At 35.3% G+C, this 12,572-nt stretch overlaps 1 protein-coding gene and 1 pseudogene across 1 annotated transcript; both read right to left on the bottom strand.

Moving 5' to 3' along the window:
- Window positions 1–70: 70 nt before the first annotated feature.
- On the bottom strand, window positions 71–3,053 carry LOC142526526 (putative glycerol-3-phosphate acyltransferase 8). The gene is given in 3 exon segments (XM_075630987.1): window positions 71–813; window positions 815–1,138; window positions 2,372–3,053. Coding segments are annotated over 3 exon segments (1,518 nt in total). The 5' UTR covers window positions 3,014–3,053; the 3' UTR covers window positions 71–261.
- A 3,478-nt stretch (window positions 3,054–6,531) lies between these two features.
- LOC142526595 (signal peptide peptidase-like 4) lies at window positions 6,532–12,164 on the bottom strand (annotated as a pseudogene).
- Window positions 12,165–12,572: the final 408 nt, after the last annotated feature.

Raw genomic sequence — 12,572 nt, 5'->3', positions numbered from 1 at the left:
AAATTTAGTCGAAAACAGACCAGTAAAAATTTAATCATAAAAGACGAGAACAAAACTAGTAATTTTACAAACATTCAACAAATTAATGACCAAGATCATGCAGCAGTTTTTACACAGAATTATTCTTGGACAAAATAATATTTGGTTCTAATACTTCAAGCCAACTATACTTATATATCGACCTTTAATCTTTCACTTAGAAAATAAACCCCCCAAAATTATTGATATATGGACAAACTTGGGTAGCATTTCATGTCCGTATCATTTCTTGGAATTCATTGATTCCACTTTCCCATCATTTCCACCAAGCAGCATATACTTGTCCTTCCTAGTCAATTGAGTGCTTTCAAATCCGAGTGAACCAGCCAAGATTTTCTGCACGTGATTAGCCACCTCGATCGATGATTTTCCGCCGGCCTTCACTGTCATCTCCTCTGGAAGCCTCTCGAGAAATGTGATCTCGTACGTCGGTCGGGGATTCATGAAGTAGTAGTAACAATCCCAGAATTTGACACCCCTCACAGTTGTGCCATGGAACATGTTTTGCTTAGGGTTGACTGCCACTGGCACAATTCTGTCGCTCAATTCAGCGAACAAAGCGCTAAATCTCAGTAGATATGGCTCCCTGCAAGTGGTCCCCTCGGGGCAAACAACTAGGTCTCCTTTCTGGAGCAAGGCCTTGATCCTAGCAGCATCAGCCTCGCGGTCACGAGTCAAGGCAATGGCTGGGATTGGTGAGAGGAATCTAGAAAGCTTGCTGACACTGTATGTCACACATGAAACTTTACGGCCTAGAGCAATGGCAATGACGATTAGGATCTAGTGCAGTGCGATGGTTGCATACGTAAAGGTTGCCAGGGGTGCCACGGGAAGGCGCAGGAGGTGGGTTGCCCTTAATAACTAGGTGAATACCAAGCATTTCATATGTGAAACGTACGATTCGTTCAGGCAGGGGGAGGTTGAAGTACACACGAAATATGGAGAGTATGAATCCAAATGGCAGCCAAATGTAGGTGATGAGGGCGTTGAGCGGTGTTGGGCGCTGGACTAATCGACCATCGTGGAAAATCAGTCGGCTTTTCAGGCGATCAAGTGGCAACGGCCTAGCTGTTATACGTGGGTGCACCATGTATCCTTCCTGTCGAACATGGTTTAAAATTAAATTGTCATGAAAGCAAATTATGCGTGTATCATGGAACTAAACAGTATATTACAAAGATTGTACTAGTCACACGATCCATCCACTATATTATAGCATAAATTAATCTTAAAAACAGGCTTAGTCGGCAAGTCTTGGAATAAGGTTTGACACGTGTCTGTTCAACTTGTTGGGCTTATGACAGATAGTCATGGTAAATGTTGTGGCATTAAGTGCATGGCTTTTTAGTATTATTACTGCCAATTGGTAACATTTAATGCCTGTGAAAAAGGATGCAAACAATGCACTTGTAAATATTGACAATCACTTTTATCTTCTACAATGGCTACATCAAGATACATGATAATATTTTGACAGGGTTTACGAAGCTGTTGATTAAGAAATGAGCCCCAAAACTTGGCAAGAAAGAGTATCATCATTTTTACGATCCTTTCCTCCTCTTAAAGAGTTGGAATTATACGAACAAAATTAACATCAGATCGAGAATTCTAGGAATTGTACCCACACCACTCATCCCTTAAATCAGAGTTGTGTTCACATAATAATTATAAATCAGGCTATTGACTAATATTTTATTCCATTTACGTCAAGATTTGTTCACTAAAAGATGGTTCATCTTTATCTTCAATTTTATTGACTAGATTGTAAAAACGGATTTGTATTCCTTCGGTAAAAATCCAAATAATAGTAAATCCCATTGTTCATACTTATTTAACAAATAAAAAGAAAGTAAGCATCGGTGTACACGAGGAATTCGGCTTCCATTTTTTTGGGTTATACTCTGTAAAAAGGAACTATGAGCATCGACCACATTTCTTAATGGGGAAATTGGATCCCATCCAACTCGATTTCAAATTATCTTGGGCCCAATTCGATTTTGGGATTTATGGGTTAATTAAGAAAGAATCTTTTTAAAAGTTAATGTCTCTTTTAAAAATTGTGTTAAATAAAAAGAATATCCACGACATAATTTGTGAACTCGAACGAGATTTCTGTATCCTAAATCGTAAATCTGCTCAACAAAAGAAAGGGGGGGATGGTTTTCCCAATTTCAACTACTGCACATTTCAAGTTCAACTAAATTTACGACGTTTTTCACCGCATAATCAAGCAATCTTGGCACATACTGATTGAATCAATTTCATCAAGAAGTCACTTTCACGGAAATAGGCCAAATTTGTTTAAATTTTTAAAAAAAGGAAGATTAATTACCTTGCAAACGGACATGAAATCGTGATCAGATTCCCGATCTCCGATCCCAACATCTGGCGTCTCCTCCCTGAACTCTTTCAGTATCCCCAATTTCTTCCATTTCCCCACCAGCACGCCCGGCTTCTTCACGAACCCCGTGGCCCTCCTCGTTTTCGGATCCACCTCAATTTCCGTCCCGATCACCTTATCTGCCCCCAAGAAATCCTTCACGAACGGCTCGACCATTATCGTCGGATTCGCCGTTATAATCACCTTCCTCTTACACTTGTCAAAGACCTCGTAACTCTCAGCTCTCACGTCACCGGCATAAAACTTGGGCAGCACCGCGCGCGACACTAGCTCAATGTCACGCACTTTGAGTCCTGAGAAGGAAATATAAATCATAATTTTTATAGCCAGGGCTTCGGAGATGAAGAGGTAGGCTATGACGATGAGTGGAAATGAGAGGAGAAGGATTAGCCCCCGGAGGAAGCTTCCGGCTTCAATGGCGACCAGCATGAAGTAAGGGAATGAGGAGCGGGAGATGAGTAGAGTTCCGTCGAGGTCCGCCGCGATGGAGTGGCGGTTCGAGGCGGAGGTGTCACATATTTCTATGGACGGGAAACGAGAGGCGGAGGCTGAGGCGGCGACGGTTTTCCCCATTATGCGTCTGTGTGTGAGCAGTGAATTGAATGCTGCAGCTCTGCATGCGATATATGTTCACGGGAGTTGGGGAGATGGAGTGGGACCCACTTCGTTAAAGACTTCAATGCTTGCTTTTGGCAGACAGAATTTTATTAACATTAAAACATTATTCTTTTAAATAACAAAAAAAACATATAATAAATTTTTTTGTAAGAAAAAAAATATAATCTTGCTGTAACAAAAATTCGAAAAAAGCAAATATTTTTTTTCTCGTTTATTTTATAAATATCCAAATGATTTATAAAACATTTATTGTCATCATTCAATTTAAAAAATAAAACAAACATAAAAAGTTATTTTTAAATAAAATGATACTTCATAAAGGTAAAATACAAAGAGTTTTAAGGATATACTTGCAAAACATTGGTTTTTTTTATAACTTGTGTTAGGATATTTGAATTCGAGTAAAAAATTTGATAATTCATCGCAAATATAAGATTTTGGTATAAGATATACAAAATATTTAAAAGAAGAACAAAAAAAGTAATTAACTAAATAAATATATTTAGTACATTTTTAGCAAACTTGCAATTCTATTTTTCTTAAAAGTAGCATCGACTAGTTGCGGTAGATAAAGTTGGTGGACCATTTCTCCACATTATACGAGGGATTACGGGTGAGAAAGCTGTAATGTTTGATGACTGGATTTAATGCATGCAGAAATAATCGAATAATTTTCTGGTAAAATTATTAGTTGTTGTTTCACTTATTGCCAAGAGTTGAGTTGAGAATAGAAATCAACGTCTTTTAAATAAAAATAACTTTGCAGATCATATCCCCATAGAGTCCATGAAACAAGACTTACAACTTAAATTATTATTATTATTATTATTATTATTATTATTATATCATCGAGTTGTTGTCATTTTATCAATGAAAAAATAAAACGAAAAATCCAATGCGCGTAACAAGAGGAAATCAAATTCATTTTTACCTTTTCTTGTTTGAGAATTGGTCCTTATTTTCTTGTGACACTCAACCCACAAAATTATGAGTAGATCTTTTGTGAGACGGTTTCACGAATTTTTATCTGTGAGATAGGTCAATCCTACCGATATTCACAATAAAAAGTAATACTCTTAGCATAAAAAGTAATACTTTTTCATGGATGACTCAAATAAGAGATATGTCTCATAAAATACGATCCGTGAGACCGTCTCACACAAATTTTGCCCAAAATTATATCAATCATAGAGACTTGATGAGAAGAGAGGTTGTGAGAAAATTACTTTGAGATGTTATTCCGCAGAGAACAATCATGGCTATTGGTTATTTCCTAGTTATTGCAAATTATTATTGAAAATTATTGGTTGTCAACCAATGAGCATAAAATTCAATAAATGAATGATAGTTGGGAATCGAAATTCAATTTAATGAACAAATTTAATTTCGCAGCAAATGGATCGGAAACGTTATTAATTTAGACGGAGATATATGAATATATGGTCACGGACCCTTCCGATTTTAGTATGTATATTGTTGTGTTGTGAAACAGAGATCAATCTCGATTTTGGTAATAACAAAACTTGTTGTTGTATTTCTAATATATTTACCCGGGTGTATAGTTACAAGATATCAAGTTGAGAGATTTGACAAGCTGGAACTCAAATGTAGTCAAGATGAAAATCTGGTAAGGTGGAGTGTTTTGATGATATATTACAAACCAGTAATCCAAATTACTAGGGACGAAAACGGTTGGAAATCCAACTCAATTATCTAGAAATCGTATTATCGAGCAAAATGATAGTATCAAGATATGACCAACCAAAAATCTTCGAGTCGGATGGCTCGATAGATCAGCTCTGATATTTTGGTCATATCGCTCAACTCAATTATCGTAATGGAACGATTCATCATTCGTTGGAAAGATTAGACACGGATCTACAAATCATATTCAAATGCCAAAGTATGAATCGAAGCTTAAGAAACTGATAATTCGATATGAATCTGCTCGCCCTGCACAAGTTGCAGAAAGAGTTCAAAAGTGTACAGAGTCCAGTATTCCAAGTATATCTCTCTCATAACATTTTCCAACAATCATATTATTGTGTCTAACATATATAGCACTCTTGGATGCTATATATACATCTTGAAGATCAAATACGAGGTTTTGAAGGAGAAATCAAAGCATGAGCAGCCTAAATAACGAAATTAGCTAGAATGAGAGCAAACTCCATGTGTAAGGATGTATTTGAGAGATAAATATACTATAATGCATTAAATTCTCACACGCACACGATCAATCACACTTATACAAGAGAGATGAGCTTCAGAGTTCGGATGGGTGATATTCTTTGTACAAAAAATTAAATATTGTTTTGTAGTTTTTGCATAAGAGACGATAACATTATGCAGATTGTAATATTGCAATCAATAATCGAGTATGCTAGGAGTTTCAATTAAACAATAGATAAGACCTAAGTTGAAATGAGTTTGTAGAAGAATCTAACAATCAAAGTTTTCTAGTGAATTTTTTTTCGGCGGAAAAAGTGGTGACATGAGAGTTGTTAATATATGAATACACATAAACAAATTTGTGGTCTACTTAATTTATTGCATTAATTATTTCTAATTTTTTTAGATGCATTGGTGAACCATTTTATGTGTCTTTCAAATACCAAATATTACATACCAAATATTTGATAAAATAATTCGATCAAAAATATTTTTAGTCATTCAAATTACTTATCCTTCAAATCATTTACTAAATATTTAATCGATTTTTACGAAAGATTATTTTGAGTGTCTTCCTATTGGTTTGATAACCAAACTGGATTAAATTTTTCGATGTTCAATATTTCAAGAACGAACTATCAGAGCTCAACGACCATACCTCAATCGATCCTAACACTAATTGTTCCTAACATTTACATAATTTGTTAGAAATCATACTATGCCACAATAACTTTTGTACCTATGTCATCATTTTACGTCAAAATGCATTGTATGTTACATATTATTTTTCTTCCACGAATTTCATACTAACATATATTTTTCGAACTATCCAACTCATTCTAAATTGTACCTTATTTGTGATAATTTATACCATGTACTCAATTTACTAATGATTATCAAAATACTTAATTTGTCAATAATGGTACTCGTCATTGCACATCATATACCCGATATATCAATACTTGTATTCAATTTATGAACTAAATCAAATCAGACACGGATTGATCATTCATAGGCCAAATACTGAAACCAAACATAAAAGAACCAACAAATTCAACCTTGCACACATAAATAGCAATAAACACACACACATATTTTTCAAGTACATAACATCGTTCATGACCACAACTACTCCTTATTCACGATAAAATTCTACATAAACCACAAACACAACAAGTTCACACCGTAATTAATCCCTAAAAATTGAATTATTTTTTGATTCAAGAACACTAATCCCTCGTAATTGAGAATGAACTTGTTATAATTGACACTCTTTCAGAAAATCAAGACGACAGACACAATAAATTGGGAAAACCAAATCCTATATATTGGGCTTGAAATCAGTATAAAATATGTCTAATTCCTCAATTTATTCTTCACACAACAATCACAAATCGATCGAATATTAGGACACAAAAACTTAACCCACCTTACATCCGGTGGTCTGTCTCAACCTTCAAAATATGTAGTGAACTTCACGTTTTTTAGCTCTGGCTGTTTCGATTTCCATCTTCGAGCTTTTAAAATGAGTAGTTGGGTCAACACACAGCTCACCTAATCGGCCCATTTACAATCCAAATGGGCTGGGAAAAGTACGAGTTCGATGCAATAAATACACACACAAGTGAAGAAACTGTTGATCAAAGCACCACCAATTTCCCTTCTAATGTACGTAGAACGAATATTTTTCGATGAGCAAATTTTAGTTTATTCAATTACTGGGTTGTTTTTCATCAGATTGAAGTCGAACGTGGGGGCAAGATCTGCCATCGGGCTCCCCTCGAATCCATAGATGCTTCAGATCGCCTCTCGTCTTCCCCAATGTTATCAATGTACCTAAAAACCATGCACCACATCATTTACATAACATATCAGGTGAAAGTTTAAAAGTACCTTTGTAACGTACCTAAGGTGAAAGGAACGATATAAAGTAAGGCCGGTTGACCATGACCATCCATCAAGTTCAAAGCCACGTATGTAACCAAAAGACCTATCAAACAAAAATTTATAACATAGATAACACCTTTTTTTCACAACAACTAGGATAGATGAGTGCTCTGGTGCAGAAACAGGCTTTGCTAAAAGCCAGCTCGATTTATTATCACGTATCAGAACTAAAATCATACCTAAACCGTAAGCAAGCATTGCCCCAGAGGAAGTATCCAGCTTTTAGACTTTTCTTACAGAGCCAGTCGTACCTGCAAAGAGAAATTGAATAGATACAGTTCCTTGATCGATTTTCTTGAGATTCAGCAAGCTCGGGAACACAAACCTGAGGGAAAATGCTACTAGTAGTCCTGGCAAGATGATATCGCCGAATCCAATGATGCTGTATCCGCCCCATGGATCAAACATTCTCGGAATTTTCAATAGCATTGGAATCCCATCTTCTCCACTTCCATCGCCACGAGCTACCTACAAGACACAGCGACGAGCTAGTTTTTAGCAGCTTTGAAATTTGAATTGACTTTTAACACATCAAGAACAACATTCCATATAATTCTTTAAGATTTATACAACTACTCACCACTATCATTACACTTTTATGGAAGAACCACTTGGAGATGAAGACCCAAAAGATATCGTACATGAAAGCACAACCAAGTAAAACTGTTCCCACCTGTAACATCAAGCAAATATTTGATATTAATTCAAGTGCATCTCAACAAATAGCTCTACAACACCATATTATCTAATATAATATATTATGGTCAAACAGTGTCGAAAAAGTGAACAAGTACTCCTAACAATTTTGATAACGTCAAGAAAAAGAAGGATATACACATCAGTTAAGCAATGGACGAGTCCCCACTACTACCTTCAGATTTGGAACTCGTATTATTTGGAGAACGGTGACTATTAATGCAATGCCCTGGTGCAAAGGGAAAGAAAGTAAAGTTTTGTTCAGTCCATTGTTCCAAGTCAACATTAATACGAAGACAAATCAAACTAGATAAAAGAAAGAGATAAAGCATTATTACCAGTATATCTTGACCAATCCAAGCGAAGGAAACATGGCGGTAAACTGCCCACAAAACAGCAAATGATATGCACAATGGAGAAATAGCGAGTGTCAAATATGAAACGGCTCCAAGAAATGGTACTTTAACGTGGCACTCCGCAGCAGGTCCAAACCATCTGAAACTAAATTGAAGGATTGTCATTCCATGCATGAAAAATGCCATAAATCTGTTAGGAAGCCATTAAAAAAAAAATCCCTAACCACACCATAATAATTATAATTTTTTTCTTTTGTGCTTATGAATAATGTTGCAAAGTAGAGCACTTTATTGTGGAGTGAGCTAGCCACGGAAAGAGCATCTGTCTTAAATAAAAAGTGGACATGGGCTTGATGATATAAATAAAATGTCGAAAGATAAAAAAACCCTTTAGTCATTTATAATTATTATTATTATAAAGAACCAAGAATCAACAACACTTTGAAAATAAAATTGCATACCATGATAATAGTGCAACCAGGCAAGTTTGCAATCCCTGTAGGGCAATAAGATTTAAAAAATCAGCTTCTTCTTAAGGTTGCATGCAAGTACACACACACAAACATTGTATGTGACTATGTGTGCCTAGTTTTGGTGAAATTATCTCATAGAGAATGCAGTTCTTTGAATTTAAATGATCTTCTCTACAGGTTGTAACTAACTCTTAAGGTACACAAAAATAATCGTACCTCTACACCACCAATACAAAATAGAACCACCAGAATCTCAATAAATAAGTGAGACATAAACTTGTAGAGCATGAGCAAGAAACAAGAGGCGATCAGAATAAAGCAAACTGCTGATAAAATGTTGATGTCCACAACACCACCCGAATGACGTTTCTCCTTGCTGAGGTATTCATCAGAACCATCCTGCAGCTCAAAATAACATAATAGACACATCAAGAAAATTATACCCTTGATGCTTGTTAAAATTGAATAAATATATTCTAAAATCAAGTTTTATATTTATTGAGACTATTATCTATCTTTGGTATTACTTATATGTGAATTAAATTATAGGAAAGATTTACTAGCTTCATCTATATAAAAATATAAATATTTTCTAAACTAACAGTGAATAATAAAAGTTTTATACCTTGACAAAATTTTGGGAAAAGTGGTTCCTAGCAATGTCATTTAGGAGAAGACGATTATTTGCAAGGGTGTGAGTAGGTGTTACCTTTAAGAGCTTGTCCTGCTCAATAGATGCTTCCCTGGCACTCCATGCTGACCAATAAGATGCACATAAGATGGTACCGACAGCCATTAGCCATAAAAACACTTCAGCTACATCAACCAATGGACGATGTGGAGAGTACATTTGAATTGAAACTGAAAAACAAAGGAATGATTTAGAGTGAAACGCGAAGAAACGAACCGCATTCTGACAGATTCTCGAATGATAGAAAAAAGAAGAAGAAAGAGATAGATCCTACCATTTGAGCTGTTCCTCATACTTAGCTTCAAGCTTTTTCCTGCATCTTTTGGAAGCATGACGACAGGTATTCCAACAATCACGTCAGTTTCATTTGCTTCACAAACCATCTTGAAGAGCTCTGAAAATTGATTTGATCAAGTGGAAATATGAAAAAATAAACAAAGATGGAAGATATAATTAATGCCATAATCTGTTTACGATTATGGTTTTACCATGATAACTGATTATTTTTAGTATGATGAAGGCTTTAACAACAACCAAATACAAATATTGAATGATTTTCATATACAATAAATGAATAAGGTAAAAATATATTTTTCCACCAAAACCTTTTAGCATTTTAGATTTGTCCCAGCTAAATGAATTCCTGGTTCAGCTCCGGCAAAAGTCCCCACAAAGTTTAACATGAGAAACTTGAGGAAATTAACTTAATATTATTGGTTTGATTATAACTAACCTGTCTGGTTGTTTATGATAAGTAAAGCTGATGCACCAGCAGCTTCAGCGACATTTGCTTTGGTAATGAAACTACAATTTCCCCGATGCACCAAGATGGCCTCGCCTGTCAGCTAAAAAAGAGGGGAAAAGGGGCTGAATGGTGAGGAAAGCAAAAAAAAATTTGCCCAAGGAACACAAAAGTCATGGTCATAAAGTTAAGCCCTCAATAAGGAAGAAAGGACCTTATTCTTTGGTACACTGCAACAATCAGGAGGGTCTGCAAGAGAAACTCTAGTCTGGTTGGCGCGCTTCTCTTTGGATTCTAAGGTGAGCCCAAATCGAGCACCGACACCCACAAACTCCGTAATTTCTTCTCCATCAACCCAAATTGGTACTTTTACCTGATGAACATTGGTGCTTTATAGGCTTCATTAGAGCAGTATAAGAAGTGTAAAAACCACCCGTAAATTTCAACATAAGAAGTTTATAAATTTGCGAAATATAACAAAATTTGCACTGATAGAAGGGAAATTATATTTCCAACCATTATGGCAAAAGTGATGGTTCTCAGAATTCTAAGCTCTTTTCTTCAGGACTTTTAGAAAAAAACATAAGCAATATATTTGACAAAACCCCCGAATATTGGCTTCCTAGAAGAAGAACCAGACAAGGAAATCAATGAAGGATTAAAAACTTCTAGAACATTTGCAAGGAGGAAATATACTATGGGATTTTACGACATTAAAAGCTTCCACAATAAATACAAGTTCATTTGATGGTTTCTCGGAAAGAAACCCCCTGCTATGAGAAGCTAGAATCTTCCCTCAACTGACTAACAAGTAAAACAAGAACAGAATTTTAATTTGCAAACATAAGACCCTCCCAACCCCTCAATCTGATATTTTCTTTTCCTCACTATTCCAAAATCAGACAACGCATCAAGATTCATTTTTGCTTTTTTAGTCCAATTAAAACCCATCAATATAACCAAATAAATAAAAAAACTGAAACAAATTTCCTATTTAGTAGAAACGAAAACTTGCCAAATACTCCAAATGATAGCTTTCCCCAAGTAATAATGACATTAACATATCAAACCCATAAGTCAAAATGATAAATATAGCAAGATTAATTAGAGTAAGTCATTGTTAGAATAGCTAACCGGCAGAGCTCATTTAGAATCACTTGTCAAAAATAAAATAAAATAGGTGTACATAATAAAACCCTCCCCAAAACAACCTTCAAAGATGTAAGCAAGAAAAAACAAACAACAAGTACCCTTTGATTTATTAGCGCCAAAATGGAGAGCAACAATAATCCAAGAATTGCAAGTCAAAAAATAAATTGATCGAACCCAAACGGCCTATTACCAAAACACAAAACAAATTGCACAAGGAACAAAATTTGATATGGGGAAAAAGAAAAGATTGAATTTTACCAGCACAAAATTGTTATCACAACCAGGCCTCTTCGGAGCAACGTCATCCTGATGAACTATGTCACCAGCAAACACCACAGAACTACATAAAAGCACAGCCACTGTACAGAAAGAACAGGAGAGAGCTCTGTTCCTCAACTCCATCAACTGAAGACAAAAAAAAAGAAGGTCGTAGAAATCGTAAAATAAATTATTGGTTTTCCAATCTTGAGACGTGGAATGTGGGGACAACAAGCGGTCGCATATATGCAAACGAAAATACCAGAAAGAGAAGGCAAATGGTTAAGGGGCTGTTTGGCTATCCCTTTTCCTCACTTTTCGTACGTTGGCACGACAGTAGTGCCGAGATGTAACCGTTGATCTATTTCTCCCTTAATTTCTCAATGAAACCCTTCAGAGATTCAGAGTGACGCGTGCAAAACACGCAATCAAGAAACTGTGATGAAATCAAACGCGCCGCGTGCTAGTGGGGAAAAAGGCTAAGCGATCACATCGGTTTATCTCCGTTATTTAGCCGTACGGATAACGCCTGGACACTAAATACTGACTGGAATTATAGGTAATCAAACCGTAATTGATCCACTGGATTCAGCTGCCGGGCACACCACGAGGAGTCAAACTCGCGGACGTACACTTAAAAAATATGAGTTTTTTTTTATAATTATCAGAAAATTAAAATAAAATTTGACTAAATTATCGAAGAATAAAAATGTTATTTGAATTATTGAAATAAAAAAAAATAAAAAACAAAAATATAATATTTGTATATATAAGAGCAAAATTGAAACAAAAAATTAATATTCATTTTTGTCTATATTAGATCTATATATACTATAGATAAATATAAATAAAAAGAACCTAATCATAGTTATATGGGAAATATATTAAATTAAATTATTTGTATAACTAAAATTTGAGAAAAAAAATTTCCTCAGAAAATTTTTTTTTGAAGGCACGCCCTATATTTGTATCCGACATCAAGTCCGCTGTCTATTCATTAAACCTTCGGATATTTTCAATTATTTAT

The sequence above is a fragment of the Primulina tabacum genome, chromosome 15 (assembly GCF_025594145.1).
Source record: "Primulina tabacum isolate GXHZ01 chromosome 15, ASM2559414v2, whole genome shotgun sequence".
Lineage (NCBI taxonomy): Eukaryota > Viridiplantae > Streptophyta > Magnoliopsida > Lamiales > Gesneriaceae > Primulina > Primulina tabacum.
The sequence above is the reverse complement of the archived record's forward strand: the minus strand, read 5'-3'. Positions and strand labels throughout refer to the sequence as shown.